The 20,354-nt window shown below is 34.2% G+C and overlaps 1 protein-coding gene across 5 annotated transcripts in view; it reads right to left on the bottom strand.

Annotated features, from left to right (window-relative positions):
• Positions 1 to 2,217: 2,217 nt before the first annotated feature.
• The window catches only part of RBM41 (RNA binding motif protein 41), a 64,767-nt gene continuing 46,630 nt past the window's right edge, over positions 2,218 to 20,354 (bottom strand). For 2 of the 5 annotated variants that reach the window (XM_081793265.1, XM_081793267.1), the window contains exons 7-8: positions 10,227 to 10,374; positions 2,218 to 8,636 (exon numbers count right to left, since the gene is read on the bottom strand). In XM_081793265.1, the coding sequence (XP_081649391.1) occupies positions 8,470 to 8,636; positions 10,227 to 10,374 (315 nt within the window). In that variant the 3' untranslated portion in view covers positions 2,218 to 8,469. The remainder of the gene's footprint in view (positions 8,637 to 10,226; positions 10,375 to 20,354) is intronic. The other 3 variants (XM_081793269.1, XM_081793268.1, XM_081793266.1) reach the window with 2 other exon arrangements.

Genomic DNA, 20,354 nt, shown 5'->3' with positions numbered 1-20,354 from the left:
AATATCATCCTCAATGGGGAAAAACTGAGAGCTTTCCCCCTGAGACCAGGAACATGACAGGGATGTCCACTCTCACCTCTGTTGCTTAACATAGTGTTGGAAGTGCTAGCATCAGCAATCAGACAACAAAAGGAAATCCAAGCCATCAAAATTGGCAAAGATGAAGTCAAGCTTTCACTTTTTGCAGATGACATGATATTATACATGGAAAATCCAACAGACTCTACCAAAAGTCTGCTAGAACTGATACATGAATTCAGCAAAGTTGCAGGATACAAAATCAATGTACAGAAATCAGTTGCATTCTTATACACTAACAATGAAGCAACAGAAAGACAAATAAAGAAACTGATCCCATTCACAATTGCACCAAGAAGCATAAAATACCTAGGAATAAATCTAACCAAAGATGTAAAAGATCTGTATGCTGAAAACTATAGAAAGCTTATGAAGGTAATTGAAGAAGATATAAAGAAATGGAAAGACATTCCCTGCTCATGGATTGGAAGAATAAATATTGTCAAAATGTCGATACTACCCAAAGCTATCTACACATTCAATGCAATCCCAATCAACATTGCACCAGCATTCTTCTCGAAACTAGAACAAGCAATTCTAAAATTCATATGGAACCACAAAAGGTCCCGAACAGCCAAAGTAATTTTGAAGAAGACCAAAGCAGGAGGCATCACAATCCCAGACTTTAGCCTCTACTACAAAGCTGTCATCATCAAGACAGCATGGTATTGGCACAAAAACAGACACATAGACCAATGGAATAGAATAGAAACCCCAGAACTAGACCCACAAAAGTATGGCCAACTAATCTTTGACGAAGGAGGAAAGAATATCCAATGGAAAAAAGACAGTCTCTAACAAATGGTGCTGGGAGAACTGGACAGCAACATGCAGAAGAATGAAACTAGACCACTTTCTCACACCATTCACAAAAATAAACTCAAAATGGATAAAGGACCTGAATGTGAGATAGGAATCCATCAAAACCCTAGAGGAGAAAGCAGGAAAAGACCTCTCTGACCTCAGCTGCAGTAATTTCTTATTTGACACATCCCCAAGGGCAAGGGAATTAAAAGCAAGAATGAAGTATTGGGATTTCATGAAGATAAAAAGCCTCTGCACAGCAAAGGAAACAACCAACAAAACGAAAAGGCAACCAATGGAATGGGAAAAGATATTTGCAAATGACATATCGCACAAAGGGCTAGTATCCTAAATCTATAAAGAGCTCACCAAACTCCACACCCCAAAAACAATCCAGTGAAGAAATGGGCAGAAAACATGAATAGACACTTCTCTAAAGAAGACATCCAGATGGCCAAGGGGCACATGAAAAGGTGCTCAACGTCGCTCCTCATCAGGGAAATACAAATCAAAACCACACTCAGATACCACCTCACGGCAGTCAGAGTGGCTATAATGAACAAATCAGGAGACTATAGATGCTGGCGAGGATGTGGAGAAACGGGAACCCTCTTGCACTATTGGTGGGAATGCAAACTGGTACAGCCACTCTGGAAAACAGTGGAGAGGTTCCTCAAAAAATTAAAAATAGACCTACCCTATGACCCAGCAGTAGCACTGCTAGGAATTTACCCAAGGGATACAGGAGTACTGATACATAGGGGCACTTGTACCACAATGTTTATAGCAGCACTCTCAACAATAGCCAAAATGTGGAAAAAGCCTAAATGTCCATCAACTGATGAACTGATAAAGAAATTGTGGTTTATATACACAATCGAGTACTACATGGTAATGAGAAAGAGTGAAATATGGCCCTTTGTAGCAACGTGGATGGAACTGGAGAGTGTGATGCTAAGTGAAATATGTCATACAGAGAAAGACAGATACTATGTTTTCACTCTTATGTGGATCCTGAGAAACTTAACAGAAATCCATGGGGGAGGGGAAGGAAAAAAAAAAAAAAGAGGTTAGAGTGGGAGAGAGCCAAAGCATAAGAGACTCTTAAAAACTGAGAACAAACTGAGGGTTGATGGGGGGTGGGAGGGAGGGGAGGGTAGGTGATGGGCATTGAAGAGGGCATCTTTTGGGATGAGCACTGGGTGTTGTATGGAAACCAATTTGACAATAAATTTCATACATTAAAAAAAAAGTTGAAACAATTTGAACAAAATAATGATGGTATTAAGTTATTAAGTCAGAATAAAATAAACATCCATTAGTCCATGCTGATATAAATAAATCAGTAAATAAATGGGGGAGATGGTTATTTTTCCTTATAGAATTTCAATTAATACATATAGAAGCAATGAAAGAAATAAAAATCACTATTAGTAAACCCCACAGTAGTAACTGTCACCATCAAGAACAACTGATAAATACTAAAATTAGTGGGCACAAGTATGAAGAGAAACAGGATATTTGAATGGTCTCAATGTGTCTTCCTATAAGATATTTATTAATTTTAAAGAAGAAAATAGTAACTGTACAGTGAAGCATAGCAAACACCTTAACCAAGTGATTGAGGTTAATAACACCAGTATTAAGACATAACAGCATTAGCTATCTTCTGATATGATGCACTAAAAAGGGTACATCACTTCTGTCGTATTCTTACCAAAAACACATAACCTGAGTCTAATCACAGGAAATTATCCGACAAACCCCAATTAGGGACATTTTACAAAATAACTGCAATAAATAATAAATGCAATGTAGGATACTGGATTTGAACATGGATCATAAAAACACATTAGTGGGACAAATGGAAAAAATCAAATAAGGTCTGAAATTAGTCAATAGTACTGTGTCAATATTATTTTCTTGGTTTTTGAGAATTGTACTATGATTACAATAAAGTGTTAACACTAGGGGAGGCTGGGTGAAGGATATATGGTAACTCATGCTATTTTTGTGACTTTTCTGTAAGTCTAAAAAGTTTTATTTTAAAAAAAAGGAGCTCGTTGTCCAAACTTTTATTACTACTCTGAACACTTTTCTTAGTTTATTACTCATTTATATTTCAGTTTCTATAAATTTTCTGGTTCACTCACATTTTTATTGAATTGACTTTTGTACACTAAGAAAATTATATACATTGTATTAAGGAAATTAGCTCTTTGTGCATGACAAATTATTTTCTAGTTTGTCTTTTGATTTTTTTTATGGTAGGCTTGTGTGTGTATGTATAGATGTTTTTAACTGGTGATTTCTGCTGACCTGTGTGCAGAAAATAAATAGCAGCTAAGTGGCTTTAAGTCTTCTATGTAATCAAAAGACCACAGAATATGAACAATACTTTATGAAAATGACTTTAAGAAACTGTTTCTTCTCTCCATTAAAAATTACATTTATTTAAAAATTTACATATGGTAAAATTTATCCTTTCTGGTATATAATTCGAGTTTTGACAAATGCATACACTTAAGTAACTTATAATCAAGATACAGAAACCTTCCATTACTAAAGCAAATTCTTTGTGTTACCATTTTGTAATCAGTCTGCCAGTTTTGACCCCTGACATCCACTGATTTGTTTTCTTTCCTTATAGTTTTGCCTTTTCCAGAATATTATATAAATGGAATCAAACAGTAAGTAGCCTTTTGAGATTGGCTTCTTTTACTTAGCAAAATGCATTTGAGATTCATCCAAGTTGTTGCATGTATGACAGTTCATCATAGTTTTTATTGCTGAGTAGGATTCCATTGTATGGATATACCACAGTTTGTATATGCACCAGTTGAGGGACATCCTCTATTTTTATTTTCCTCTATTGTTAATGATCTGTAGGTCTAGTAAAGGGCAGAGGTGAGATTTTCCACTCAATAGGAATAAGTTTCTTCTGAAAAGTCCAGCTTAGAAGTATGTCCCTGGGTAATATGTGCAAGAGGTTATACCAGGATAACTTACTTCTTCCCCTTAAACTATATTTAAAATTGAAGAGTTAATCCTAAGTGAGCAGTATATAAAAGGAACAGGAGTTTGTCCTGAGTACAGTTAGATGATATTCTCAGAACAGGCCTGACAAATATTCTGGAAGCCAAGACATTTGTAGAGTATTACAAATTTTTTTAATTAAAAAAAATAACTGAAAAAAAGTAAAAATCACCCCAAATCACACCACTTTAAAAATTTTGTAAAGCAAAAGTCCCCTTTCAGCCTATCTAATCCCACTTCTAAAAGTTTTACAGTTTGGTATGTATATTTCCCAGCTTTTTCCTAAATTTATTCAGAAATACCTGTATATACATATATCATACAAATACAAATGCTTTTGTTTATAAAAATGCATTCACATTATACCATTTCTTGCTTTTTAAATTAGTACAAAATTCTGGACACCAAACAGATCAGAATGTATTCATACATATACCCCATTATTTTAATGGATGTACAGTATTCCACTAAATGAATGTATCATAATTTATTCATTTTCCTATTGATGGACTGTTGGGTTTTATCCAATTTCTTTTTTTTTTGGTGACTTTGAGATATAATTCACATACATACAATTCATTACTTATAGTATATTCATAGAGTTGTACAATTATTATGACAATCAATTTTAGGACATTTAACCAACTTCTAAAGAAACCTCATACAATTCAGCTATCATCCCTAGCCCTGAGCAACCACTAATCCACTTTCTGTCTCTATATATTTACAAATTCCGGACACTTCATATAAATGGAATCATATAATTATACAGTCTTTTGTGACTGGCTTCTTTCATTTAGCATGTTTTCAGGGTTATTCCATGTTTATAGCATATATTAGAAATGTTCCTCTTATACTTTTTGAAAGAGTATGTAGGAATTTGTATTAATTCTTCAGTGTTTGCTAGAATTTATCTGAGAAGCCATTTGAGCCTGGGGTTTTCCTTGTGTTTTTTTAAGTTATTAATTAACCTCTTTACTTGTTACAGACATTTTCAGATTTTGTTTCTGATTGGTTTCAGTAGTTTGTGTTTCTAGGAATTTTTCCATTCCATCTAAGTTATCTAATTTATTGGTATATGATTGTTCATAGTGTTCCTTCATAATACTTTTTATTTCTAGAAGATTGATAGTAATGTTCTCTCCTTCACTTCTGATTCTAGTAATTTGAGTCTTCTTTTTTCCCTGGTCAATCTAGCAAAAATTTTGTCACTTTTGCTGTTTGCTGATCTTTTTCTGGAACTAACCATTAGTTTCATTGACTTTCTCTAATGTTTTTCTATTCTCTGTCACTTATTTATCTAATCTTTTTTATTCCTTCCTTTTGCTTGCTCTAAGTTTAGTTTGCTCCTCTTTTCCCAGTGTCTCAAGGTATAAAATATGTTATTTATATGTGATATTTTTTCTTGTTAAATATAGGCATTTGTGTTTATAAATTTCTCTCCAAGCATTGCTTTTGGTGCATCCCACATTTTGGTATGTTGTGTCTTCATTTTCATTCATCTCAAAGGATTTCTTAATTTCTCTTGTGATTTTTTTACTTGACCCATTGGTCATTTAAAAGTGTGTCTACTTCATATTTCCAAGTTCCCCAACTTTCTGTTATTGGTTTCTAACTCAATTCCATGTAGTCAGAAGATATACTTTGCATGATTTCAGTCTGCTTAAATTTACTGAGGTTTGTTTTATGGTCTACGATATGATCTATCCTGAAGATATTTCATATGCCCTTGAGAAGAATGTGCATTCTGTTCTTGCTGGGTAGTGTTTTATAGATCACTTTAAGGTCTAGTTCATTATGGCACTGTTCAAGTCTTCTATTTCCTTGCTTATTATCTAATTGTTCTATTATTCAAAATGGAGTACTGAATACCCCAATTCTTATTGTACACTTGTGTATTTCTCCCTTCATTTAGTTCAGTTTTTGATTCATGTATTTTGGTGCTCCATTATTAGGTGCATATATAATTTTGCTCTTCCTGATGGATCTACTCTTTTATCACTACAAGATGTCACTCTTTGTGTCTAATGACATTTTTTGTTTTAAAGTCTATTTTATCTGGTATTAGTATAGCCACTCCAGCTTTCTTATAGTTGCCATTTGCCTGATAATTCTGTTTAACCTTCAATCTATTTGTATCTCCAAAGTGTAACCCCAACAAATAGCATAGGGGTGAATCTTGTGTGTTTTTCCCAGTCTGACAATCTCTGCCTTTAACTGGATTGTTTAATCCATTCATATTTATTGCAATTATTAATATAGGTGGACTTAAGATTGCCATTTTACTGTTTGCTTTTTATATGTCTCTGAGGTTTGTCTTTGTTTCTCTATTTATCCTTTGGCATTGAATATTTTCTAATTTAAGTTTCTTTAATAGTATTTTCAGTTATTTACATAGTGGTTGCTCTAGCACTTACCATACAAATCTTAACTCAGTTGGCTTCAGATATATACAAACTAAATTCCAATGAGATATAAACACCTTACTCCTACATGAATCTATTCCTTTCCCCACTTTTTTATGGTATTATTGTTATACATATTATTTCTACATGTTATAAATCCAACAATACACTGTTATAATTATTATTTGATGAAATTTTATGTCTTTTAAAGAAGCTCAGAGAAGGAAGAAGAGAAAATATATATTTGTCATTTTTTTATATTAACTTTCTTATTTCCTATTTCTTTTCTTCACTTGTTCCTGTAGATTGGCGTTACCATCTGGAGTCATTTCTATAGTCCAATACAGCTTTGCTTCCACGCTAAGTTCTGTTTTTGGCAAATATATTGCATTTTTATATGTTATAAACCCAATAATGCAACTATATACATACTGCTTTATACAACTGTTTTAAAAATCAATTAAGAGAAGGAAAAATGCATTTAGACTGTCCTTCCTAATTATGTAATTACCTTTACCCATGCTATTTTTCTATATGTACAGATTTAAATTATTATCCAAAGTCACTGCTTTCTGCCTGAAGAACTTCCTTTACTATTTCCTATAAGTTAGGTCTGCCAGCAACAACAGTTTTTGATGATGTGGGAAGGCTTATATTTTATCTTCATTTTCAAAAACAGCTTTATTAGATATAGGTTCTATATTGGCAGGTGTTTTCTTTGAGCACTTTGAATATGTTATCCCATTGCCATCTCCATTGTTTTTGATGAGAAGTTAGCAGTTAATCTGATTGGGGTTCTCTTGTAAGTGATGCTTCATTTTTCTCATGTTACTTTCCAGAGTTTCTCTTTGTCTTTGAGTTTTAGCACTTTTGTTATGATGGGTCTGTGGATTTCTTCTTTATCCTACTTGGGGTTTGTTGAAATTCTTGGACGTATAGGTGATGTTTCTCATCAAATGTGAGACATTTACAGCCATTATTTATTGGAATATGTTTTCTGCTTCTTTCTTCCTCTTTTCTTTTTCTTGTCCTCTCATTAAAAGTATGTTGGGGTGCTTAATGGTCTTACTCTCTGTTAAATTTTCTTCAGTTTTTTTCTTCCTGTTCTTCAGCTAAAATAATATCATCTCATTTAATCCTTACAACCCAGTGAGGTAAGTAGTATTATTATCCTCATTTTATAGATGAGAAAACTGAGGCTCAGATTAAGTGACTTGCCAAGGTCACGAAATGGTAAGTGTGGCTGTGAAGTTCAAACACAAGTCCAATTCCAAAGTTTGTACTACTTCCTCTATATCATATATTCTTTCTATTCTCCAGCAACTACAAATAACTGAGGGATTTAGGAATGACTGACTCTCTTCTGGAGAACACTTTCTTCCCACCCTCCTTTAGTACTGTTTGCTAGTATGTTCCTCTTCTAAAATTCATACACCTAATACATAACATACATTAGATATTGATTCAATGTTTATTGCTTTGAATTCAATGATTGCTCAATGGTAGCTAGCTTAATGACTATGAGAACATTAATATTTTGATCTAAATGCTTTCATTAGAAAAATATATAGCTTTTTGAAGACACTGGTAACTTCATGGGGAAGCATTCGTTAAATGTGTGGACTAACTTATGAAACAACCTATTGTCACTGCTGACAGTTCTTATTCAACAGCATTTGTTGATGTTTATGCCTGGGGTCTTGGTCATTTATTTACTGGTGGATATAAAGAAGGATAAATGAGCTCTAGTAAATAAATATTTCAACATGTGATTAGTTTTTTAGTTCTGCATATAGGAGGCAACCTTGGAAAGAATGCTATATTTAGGGACAAATATTTAAACCCCAGATGAATTATAAAGATTTTTTAAATCCTTGGAAATAATCTTTTGTAATTTATCCTGAGAAAATGATACTCTTTGTACCCTACACTTCATACTTGCCATGTCTGTCCTATATAGTCTTTGATTATAAAAAATGTTTCCTACCAATTTGTTCTGAAACAGAGGGGGATTATCTTAGATTTTTCTCTCCCTCAGTTAAGTTTCTCTTCTTCAAATCCAAGCAAATTGCTATCTATACACAAATCCCAGATCCAAGATTCTGATGCAAGAAAGACCTCCTGGGACTCACCATCTATATATCTTTTAACTACCACTGATTTCTGTAGTGTTATCTGTAGCAGATGATATGAGAGAAGCAGCCTGGAGATCTGACCGTTGCTTTTTGTTCTTTCCAAATTCTATCACCATTATTTTCCCACGTAGTTTATATCCATTTACTAGATGCAATGCTTGCTGTGCTAGCTCCTTATCTAAAAGAGAAAGAAAAAAGCATCAATTTACATAGGGCTTAGTAATTCAATTCTATTCCAAGTCTAGTTTATGTTGTTTTGCCTTGGAGTTAAATATAGGCTACAAATCTATATAGTTCTTAGTTTTATTATCTTTTCCATAATCTCAAATTTGTATAACTCATCAAGATTAAACTAATGGCTAAGAATGACAATAAAAACTTAAAATGATGTTTGTATGTCTCCTAACACAAAGATAAAGGTAAAGAAACAAGAATATAGACAGTGTGACAAAGAAGGCTAAGCTATAACCAATAATCTATAAACCTCTTAGATAACAGATTATAGGTATTATGATAATGAAACCATTTTCAAAATGGACGACACAAATAAAAGATGTTATCATGGTACTGAGGACATTTTGCTTTTTTCTTTTGATGGGAGAGTGGGAGCCCTCATTGGAATAAATAAGTTTAAGAAATCTTATAGGCATATGGGTACTTGAGGTGTGAGTATACAGTGTATAGCAAGGATAGCAGGAGTTTTCAACTTTCAACTGTTTTTAACAGTCTCAGAGCCTGTATGTAGAAAATTTAGAAGTGGAATTATTGCCCAGAGTCTGTGAAATCATAAGTAGACAAGCAATGTCTTTAGACTAAACCAATTTATGTCTCACATATGTATATACTACAAATTTTCAAATGTTATACTGCTGTTATAAAACAGCTATACACTTTAAAGTACTGAGTTTATAAAATATTTTATTATATATTTTTCAATTAATGGATCATATTAGCTTGGGGTCAATGAAAAATATTTTAAGTTTAAAAGGGGTCCTCCCACAAAAGGACTGAAAACCGCTAGTGTAGAGGATCCACAAACCTTAACAAGATAGGAAAAATAGTTTAAGAATGTACAAAAGAAGCAGAGGGGAGTTTGGTATGGCTTATGTGTAAAAGCACTTGCCTATACATAGATTACTAGGCTGTTTATAAGTAATGGTAGTTAGGGATAATGAAAGGTAGAGCTCCTACCCAGCTTCCACCAGAAGAGACAGTCTGGTCTGCTATAGAAAATGATATTCCTGTATTATTGTTCTCTTTTAATTATGATACTGAGATCAAGTAGTAAGATGGAGACAACAGTTAAAGGAATTTATCATCACCCCCCAGTTAATTATGAATTACTAGTGAGTTAGCATGTTAACATATAATCTCTTAGTCCTAAAGGAATAGGGCATACTAGGGTATTCTACCAGAATACCAATATATTAATAAGTAATATAATCTGAACTAGAAATACCATCGTCAGCAAAGGGAAGGTCCATTTTGATAGAGTGAGAAGGGAAGTGCTATGACTGGAGAAACCTGAGGACAATGGGATAAGGCGGTCATGCACTGTCAGTGGAGGAGAGGAAACATAGGAAGGAGGGTGGAAGAACACTGAAAACATATTTTCCTTACTTCTCTTTCCTTCTTCCCATGTGCTTGTTCAAGCATATGCTTCTCATGTGATATGAAGAAATCAAAGGGCTATATCTAAATTCGAGAGGGTATAAATAGTCTCTAATGAACTGATGCTACAATTAATTATCCAGATAAAGCTACTTACTGGGAAAGGTGATAAAAGCTTGCCCCCTCATTCGTCCAGTCATCATTCGGAATTGAATTGGTGGTCCTTTTTTCTCCTGGAACCGAGCGAACAATGAGACAAGGTCTCTTTCGGTCACCCGAGGGCTAAGGTTCTTCAGGTATAACACCTAATGTAAACCGAGGATCAACAGAAATAGCACATAAGGGAGGTAAGGCAACTATTTCACTGTAGTAAGAATTAGTTTCAGATAAAGATGGCAGATTGAATACATGCATCTAATTTTACTCCCTCCAGAAAACTCTCTAAAACTATAGGGCCTTTTTTTTTTTTTTTTTTTTTAAACACAAACCCATGAGGTCAGAAAGAATGAGGAAAGGAGGCAATAGCAGCAGTACTCTGGAAGCTGGAAAATAATTAGATAAGTGTACTCAAGAAAGTTGAATCTTAAACCAGAAGTGGGGAAATCCAGGAACTAACCCAAACTACACCTAAGAATCCTCAAACAGTTTAGGAACTGAAAGCTTCAGGTACCTCTGAAAATGAAGGTAAAGGGATGAGATTAAGATAAGGTGGGAAGGTTGAAAGTTGCTTAAAAACCAACTAGATCTTGAAAGATCCTCCCCTAAGATTAGCTACTGGAGAAAGGCAAACCCCAATCATGGTGAATACTGGTAGCTCATTTTCTAAATATGGGGAATGTCAGGCACAGATGAGGGTATAAATACTATATCTGAACACAAGAAGATTAAGAGAAATAATGCACACTAAATATGATTAGCCCCAAGAGAAAAGATTAAAAAAATACTGATTTGGGATGGGGAATTTCTCCAACAAATGGACCAGCCAGATGACTTTAAAGTGAAGCTAAAAGTCAGCAAGGGCCACTCATGTGCTTAGAGCTTCCAATCTGCTTTTTGGCGCCTACTCATATATATATATATATATAGGCACAGATTACCCGGATCTGGTATCTACTGTATCTGTGGGAAGCCTCTAATGTGAAAGAGAGAACAGAACAAACAAACAGAAATGAAAGCAAATGAAAAAGAAAACAGACCATGCAAGGAAGAAAACTTCAAAAAAACATCACTAGTACCCTCAGAGAATATTCTATTAGGAGACAATATTCTATTAGGAATGGGATGCTATAAAAAAAAAAAAAAACACATTCAAGAAAACAAAAAAGAGCCCTCGAAAGCAAATAAATTTAAGTTCTTATCGGCTTAAAATAGATTGTTATGTTTTAAGGAAGCCCCATTGTAACCCTAAAGAAAATACCTATAAAAGATAAACAAAAGGAAAAAAAGGAGAAATACATTAGTACAAAAAAATCAATGAAACAAAAAGGAAGACATCAAGAGAGGAAAAGAGGGACAAAAGAGCTACAAGACAAAACAAATAATAAATGATGATAGTAAGTCCTTATAAATAATTACTTTACATGTAAGTATGTTAAACTCCCTAATCAAAGACACAAGAGTGGCTGAATGATTAAAAAAAACAAGATCCAAGTATAATCTGTCTACAAGAAACTCACTTTATATTTAAGGGCACATATAAGCTAAAAATGAAAGGATAGAGAAAGATATTCTATAAAAACGATAACCAAAGAAAGCAGGGTTGGCCATGCGTATATCAGATGAAATAGACTTTAAGTCAAAATTGTCACAAGAGACAAAAATGGGCATTATATAATGACAAAAGGGTTAATTTACCTAGAAGATAGAACTATAAATAAATATGCACCCAACATCAGAGCACCTAAATATATGAAGCAGTGAGAAGTGAAAGGAGAAATACACAGCAATACAATACTAGGAGATTTCAATACCTTACTTCCAACAGCAGAAGGAAAACTAGAAATTTCACAAATATGTGGAAGGAAATTAAATGTCATACTTTTAAGCAAACAATGGGTCAAGGAAGAAATCAGAAGGGAAATTATAAAATATCTTGAGACAAATGAAATCAGAAGATAACAATATTTATGGGATACAGCAAGAGCAGAACTAAGAGGGAATTTCATAGTGATAAATGCCTACATTAAAAAAGAAGATCTCATGGGGCACCTAGGTGGCTCAGTCAGTTAAGCGTCAGACTCTTGATTCTGGCTCAGGTCACGATCTCATGGTCGTGAGATTTAGCCCTAGCTCGGGTTCTGTGCTTAAGATTATCTCTCCTTCTCCCTCTGTCCCTCCCTTGCTCATGCTCACGTGTTCTCTCTCTCTCTCTCAAAAACAACAACAAAAAAAGTCTTAGAGATGCCTGGCTGACTTAGTTGGTGGAATGTGTGACTCTTGATCTCAGGGTCTTGAGTTCAAGCCCCACCTTGGGCAGTGGAGCCCACTTAAAAAATAAAATAAAGGGGTACCTGGGTGGCTCAGTCGGTTAAGTATCTGGCTCTTGATTTCACCTCAGGTCATGATCTCACGGTTGGTGAGTTTGAGCCCCACATCATGCTCTGTGCTGACAGCGTGGAGCCTGCTTGGGGATTCTCTTTCTCCCTCTCTTTCTGCCTCTCCCCTTGCTCATGTGCTCTCTCTCAAAATAAACAAATAAACGTTTAAAATATATATATATATATATATATATTAATAAAATAAAATAAGATTTCAAATAAACAACTCTACAATTAAGGAACTAGGAAAAGAAGCAAACTAAGTCCAAAGTTAGTAGAAGGAAAGAAATAAAAACTAAAGCAGAAATAAACAAAGGAGATTAGAAAAACTAGAAAAAAATCAACTAAACTAATAGCTGGCTTTTTAAAAAGAGCAACAAAATTGACTGCCTTTGGCTAGGTAGAGGAAAAAGGAGGGAAGACTCAAATAAAATCAGAAAAAAAAAAGAGGAGATGTTATAACTGATGCCACAGAAAAAGAAAGGATTAAAGAGACTACTATGAACAACTGTATGCCAACAAATTGGATAACGTAGAAAACGATAAATTCTTAGAAATGTATAACCTACCAAGACTAAATCATGAATAGAAAATCTAACGAGATTTATAACTAGTAATGAGATTGAATCAGTCTTCAAAAACCTCACAGCACAGAAAAGCCCAGGACCAGATGGCTTCATGGGTGAATCCTACCAAACACTTAAAGAAGAATTAATATCAATCCTTCTAAATGTTTACACTAACAATGAAAGTATCAATCCTTCTAAATGTTTACACCCTAACAATGAACTGCCTGAAAATGAAATAAAAAAAAAAAGCCAATCCCATTTACAATAGTATCAAAAAGAATAAAATGCTCAGAAATAAACTTAACCATGGAGCTTAAAGACTTGTACACAGAAAACTACATAACATTGATGAAAGAAACTGAAAAAGACACAAATAAATGGAAAGCTATCCCATATTCATTGACTGCAAGTACTATCAAAATGTTCATACTACCCAAAGTGATTTACTGATTCAATATAATCCTTATCAAAATCCGAATGTCAATTTTTATGGAAATAAAAAAATCCTCAAATGCATATGGAATCATAAGAGATCCCAAGTAGACAAAATAATCTTGAGGAAGAAGAACAAAGCAGGAGGCATCATATTTCCTAATTTCAAACTACAGTAATCAAAACAGCATGGTACTGGCATAAAAAACAAACATATTGACCAATAAAACAGAATAGGGAGCCCAGAAATAAACCACGTATTTATGGTACACTGATCTTTGACAAGGGGGCCAAGAATACACAATGGTAAAAAGATAGTCTCATAATAAATGGTATTGAGAAAACTGGATACCCACAGCAAACGAATTAAAGTAGATGCTTAACTCACACCACACATAAAAATCAACCCAAAATGGATTCAATATTTTAAAATAAGACCTGAAACTCCAAAAACTCCTAGAAGAAAAATTAGAGAAAAAACCTTCTGGACAATGATGTTGGCAATGACTTCCTGGATATGACATCAAAGCACAAGCAACAACAAAAGCCAAAATGAACAAGTATGATTAGAACTAAAAACCTGTGCAGCAAAAAAAAAAAAATCAGCAAAATGAAAAAGCAAGGCACAGAATAGGAGAAAATATTTGCAGATCGTATATCTGATATCTGATAAAGGATTAATACCTAAAACATATAAGGGACTCCTGAAATGCAATAGCAAAACAAAACAAAAAAAAAAAACCCAAATAACCCAATTTTTAAAATGGGCAAAAGATCTGATAGTCATTTCTTCAAAAATGACATACAAATGGCCAACAGGTATATAAAAAGATGCTCAATATTACTAACTATCAGGAAAATGCAAATCAAAACCTCAATGAAATACCACTTCACATCTGTTAGGATGGCTATTAATAACAACAACAACAAAAAGCAAGTGTTGGTGAGGATATGGAGAAATTCTAAGCCTTATATGCTATTGGTGGGAATGTAAATCAGTATAACCACTATAGAAAACAGTACGGAGGTTCCTCAAAAAATTAAAAGTAGAACTAACATGCAATCCTGCAATCCTACCCCTGGGTATATACCCAAAAGAACTGGAATTGGGATCTGGAAGAACTATCTGCATTCCCTTGTGCAGTGCAGCATTATTTACAATAGCAAAGACATGGAAACAACCTAAATGTCCACTGACAGATGAATGGATAAAGAAAATGTGTATAAATACAATGGAATATTATTTGGCCTTTTAAAAAAAGAAAATCTTTTCATTTGCTACAACATAAACTTGGAAGACACTATTCCAAGGGAAATAAACCAAACACAGAAGAAATACTACATGATCCCATTTATATCAGGCATCCAACACAGCCAAACTCATAAAAGCAGAGTAGAATCATGTTTACTGTGAGGCTGGGAGGAGGCGTAACTGGGGAGATGTTCATCAAAGATGTTCATGCAAGATGAATAAATCCTATAGATCTACTGTACAGCATGGTGCATATAGTTATCAATACTGTATTAGATACTTAAAATTTATTAAGAGGGTAGATCTTATGTTAAATGTTATGATAAAACAAAGGAGGAGGAAGGGAATTTCTAGAGGTGATGCTTAAGTTTAGGGCATTGTATATGGTGATAGTTTCATGGTGTACATTTATTTTCAAACTCATCAAGATTCATACATTAAATATGTACAGCTTTACTGGATGTTGTAAGTGATGAATCACTAAATTTTACTCCTGAAAACAGTATTACACTATATTTTAACTAACTAGAAAGTAAATAAAAATAGACAAAAAAATGCAAAATAAATATGTACAGCTTTTTCAAATGTCAATCATGCTTCAATTAAAAAAAGACAGCCAAGGAAATGAAGGACTAGTACACTGAAGACCACAAAACATTGCTAAAAAAAATTAAAGAAGACACAAATGCAAAAATGTCCCATGTTCATGGACTGGAAAACAATATTGTTAAAATTTACACACTACCTAAAGTGATCTACAGATTTAATGCAATTCCTATCAAAATCCCAATAGTTTTTATAGGAATAGAAAAAAACAATCCTAAAATTCATATGGAACCACAAGAGACCCCAAATAGCCAAAGCAATCTTGAAAAATAAGAACCAAACTGGAGGCCTCTCACTTAATTTTGAAACATATTATAAATCTACAGTAATCAAAAGAGCAAACTAGCATAAAGACAGTTATATAGACCAATGGAAGAGAATAGAACCCAGAAATAAACTCACACATATGCAGTCAACTGATGAACAGAGGGGCAAGAATACATAATTTGGAAAAGATAGTTCCCTCAACAAATGGTGCTGGGAAAAGTTGGTATCCACATGCAAAATAACAAAACTGGACTCTTATTTTATACCACACACAAAAGTCAACTCAACTGAATTCAGTCAAAATCCAGTCAACTGAATATTACATGAGAAGCACAGGCAGCAAAAGCAAAAATAAAGTGGGACTACATTGACTGAAATACTTCTGTACAGCAAAGGAAACAATCAGCAAAGTGAACAGGCAACCAACAGAATGGAAGAATGTATTTATAAACCAAATATCTTATTAGAAGTTAATGCCTAAAATATATAAGGAACACTTACAACTCAACAGCAAAAAGACAGATAACCCAATTAAAAAAAAAAAAAACGTGCAAGGGGCACCTGGGTGGCTCAGTCAGTTGAGCAACTGCCTCCTGCTGCTTTCAGGTCAGGTCATGATCTCACGGGTTCATGAGATTGAGCCCCACATTGGAATCTGGGCTGACAGCATGAAGCCTGCTTGGGATTCTCTTTCTCCCTCTCCCTCTGCCCCTCTGCTGCTCACTCTATCGCTCTCAAAAATAAATAAACATTAAAGAATAAAAAATTTTAAAAATGGGCAAAAAACCTAAATAGACATTTCTTCAAAGAACACATACAGGAAATAATTTGGCAAGGATGTACACAAATTGGAATTCCTGTACACTATTGGCAGAATGTAAAATGGTGCAGTCACTATGAACAGTATGGAGGTGCTACAAAAAATTAAAAATAGAACTACCATATGGTCCAGCAATCCCACTTCCAGATACTTATCCAAAAGAATTAAAATCAGAATATCAAAGAGATATCTGAACACATATGAAACACTGTTCACAATAGCCAAGAGGTGGCAATATCCATCATGGATGAATGGATAAAGAAGATGTGGTATACACATACAATGGAATACCATTCATCCAGAAAAAGGAAGAAAATCTGGCAATATGCTACAACATGGATGAATCTTGAGTGCATTATGCTAAATGAAATAAGCCAGTCACAGAAGGACAAATACTACATGATTTCACTTATATGGGGTTATCTATAGTAGTCAAACTCATTGCAGCAAAAGGAGAATGGTGGTTGTCAGGGGCTAAAGGGAGAGGGAAATGGGGAGTTGCTATTCAATACTTATGAAGTTCAGTCATGCAGGATGAAAAGTTCTAGAGATGTGCTGGACAACATTGTGCCTATAGTTAACAACACTGTAACGTATACTTAAAATATTGTTAAGAGGGTAGATCTCAAGTTACATTATTGTTAACAGGGTAGATCTCAAGTTACATGTGTTTTACTACAATAAGAAAAGATGGAAGAAAAAAATCTCTATATGTTAGCTAGAATAAACTATAACCTTTACAGTTTAATGGAACTTGAGAAGAATTCAGAGAAAAGCAGCATAAGCAAAGAGCTAGAAAATAGAGCCCACTTAAATGAGTTAACCACTAAAACACAAATAAATATATTAAACGTTATATAATAAGAGTCTCTTTATGTCTCAAAGACTTTAGAAGCTGGATATTGCATATTTAGATTTAACTACACTTGTATCTTAAAGGCAAAGGCACAGATTGACTGACTTGTGATTCACTTAAGTAATTTCAGGTGATCTAGAGTTTTGTCTCTGAAATACTTATCATAAAAGCATCATCAAATTAAATAACCATAGAAAGGAGTATGTGAAACATACTGCAAGTTTCTCACCAAGTAGGAAAGATCCATACTAAGATGGCTCCCTTTGATATGAACATTTTTTAAAAATCAAGATGACTTCTGGTAGACGTGGCTTGGTCACTTCTTGCTTGGATGCATCTTCTCTGCTCCAAACACACACACACACACACACACACACACACACACACACACACAGATATGTATGAACATATCACCAACATACATATATATTCACACACACAGGTATGTATGTATGTACGTATCACCAACATACATATATATTCACACACACACACAAACACGTGCGCGCGCGCACACACACACACACACACACACACACACACACACACAGAAAGATACAGCTAGGCTCAAAAACAAGATTACCATTTCTGTGAAACAGAAAAACAGATACTCCAAGTGATAGTACAGGATGAAACTTCCTGGCATCCCTCTGCAATATACAGTGCTGTTTTGCATGTTTTGAACTTTATATAAATAGTATAAAACTGTATGCATTTTTATGCAGGTATCTGTTTTAAATTTTAAAAAAGTAGATTATTTTTTAGAACAGTTTTAGATTTACAGAAAAACTGAGAAGGTAGTACAAAGAGTTCCCACATACCCCACACCCAGTCTCCCCTATAATTAACATCTTACATTGCTATGGTGCATTTGTTAAAATGAATGAATGAATATTGATACCTTATTATTAACCAAAGGCCATAGTTTATTTAGATTTCCTTAGTTTTTCCCTAATATCCTTTTCTTGTTTCAGGATTCCATCCAGGTTACCACAGTACATTTAGTTTTCATGTGTTTTTAGGCTCCTCTTGGTTGTGGCAGTTTCTCAGACTTCTTGTTTTTAATGATCTTGACAGTTTTGAGGAATCCTGGTCAGGTATTTTGTAGGACGGCCCACTACTAGAATTTTTTTTTTGTGTGTGTGTTTTTCTCATGTTAGATTGGGGTTATGGATTATGAGAAGGAAGACCAGAGAGGAAAGTTCAATTTTGAACATATCATATCAAGTATGCATACTATCATCGTGATTAATGACTGTTGATGTTGACCTTGAACAACTGGCTGAGGCAGTGTTTGTTAGGTTTCTACGCTGCAATATTAGTCTTTTTTTCTTGCCTTTCCATACTGTACTCTTTGGAAATAAGTCACTCAATACCTCAAAACTAAGAAGTGGAAAGTTATGCTCCCCCAGTTTGAGATGGAGCATCTATGTAAATTATTTAAAATTCTTCTGTGTGGGATATTTATCTTATCTCCCCCAGTTATTTGATTTACCCAATCATTTTATTATCAGTATGCAGTCATAGCTATTTATCCTATACTTTAGGTTATAATCCAATATTAATTCACCTAGTTTGTTGCACAAGTTGTTCCAGCTTTGGTCACTGGAAACTCTTTCAGTTGGCTCTTGTGCTCCTTTGGCATATTCCCAACAATGTTTTTATGTTGTTGTTTTCAGCACTTTCTTACTTTCTGTCACTACAAAATGTTCAAGGCTCATCTTGTACATTTCCTGCCCCACTACTAGAATCAGTCATATCTCTAAGGAGTCCTGGTTCCTTTTACAAGAGAATGGTATTACAAACTAAGATTTGGGTACTGAACATGCTTGTTGCCACTGGAGTATCACTTCATTTAGACCCTCTCAGCTGACGGAGAAAAAATTATGCTTATACTAACCTGTGTATATATACATATCTATAAATATTTTATATATAATCATCTATATCTATACTAAGCTAAACATGATTTCATGCTGCTGTCTCCAACTCTAAACCATTATATGGATCATTCTAGCTTCTTTTCTTTGCTTGTCTGTGAATTCTACCAGTGAGAAACTTGGCTCCCACCACCTGCCATCCATTTACTTAATTGCTCCATTTCATTATACATGTGTATCAGTATCAGGATTGTTAACCAGTACCCTCATGTGACACAACCTTATTAACTAGGGTACAGTGATTATGTGCAACCTTATTAACTAGGGTACAGTGACTTCTGTTTTTAGTCTTCTGGACTCCACACATTTCCAAAGATACTTAAGTCAGCATCTTTCACCCACATACCTTCATTGAGGTTGCTTCATGTATCTGTAAGATTGTCTTGTCACAGTCTTCATTCTTTCCTGGGGTTCCCCAACCTCTCAAATGATTTTTTAATATTTGTATACATTAAGGGTCACTCTTCATGCTGTACAGTTTTATGGGCTTTGACAAATGCATATCTTGTAGCCACCGTTACATTATCTTATAGAATAACTTTACTGCCTTAAAAATGCTGTGCTTCCCCTATTTCTCTCTTCTCCAACCCCCTGAACTCCTGGAACCATTGGTCATTTACTATCTCTACATTTTGGTGTTTTCTGGAATGTCACATAATTGGAATCATACAGTATATAGTCTTTTAATACTGGCTTTCACTTATTAATATATTTATAGTTCCTCTGTGCCTTTCTGTGGCTTGTCAGCTCAGTTCTCTTAATTGATGAATTATATCCCACTGTATAGATGCAGCACAGGTGAAAGTATCCATTCATCTACTGAAGGACATTCTAATTGCTTCCAGTTTTTGGCAATTATGAGTAAAACTGATAAACATTCACATGCTGGTTTTTGTATAAATGTAGGTTTTCAAATCAATTGGGTAAATAACAGCATAATTACTGGATTATACGGTAAAACAATGTTTAGCTTTGTGAGACTGCTGAACTGACTTCAAAGAAGTCG

The sequence above is a fragment of the Panthera onca genome, chromosome X, assembly GCF_046562875.1.
Source record: "Panthera onca isolate mPanOnc1 chromosome X, mPanOnc1 haplotype 2, whole genome shotgun sequence".
Lineage (NCBI taxonomy): Eukaryota > Metazoa > Chordata > Mammalia > Carnivora > Felidae > Panthera > Panthera onca.
The sequence above is the reverse complement of the archived record's forward strand: the minus strand, read 5'-3'. Positions and strand labels throughout refer to the sequence as shown.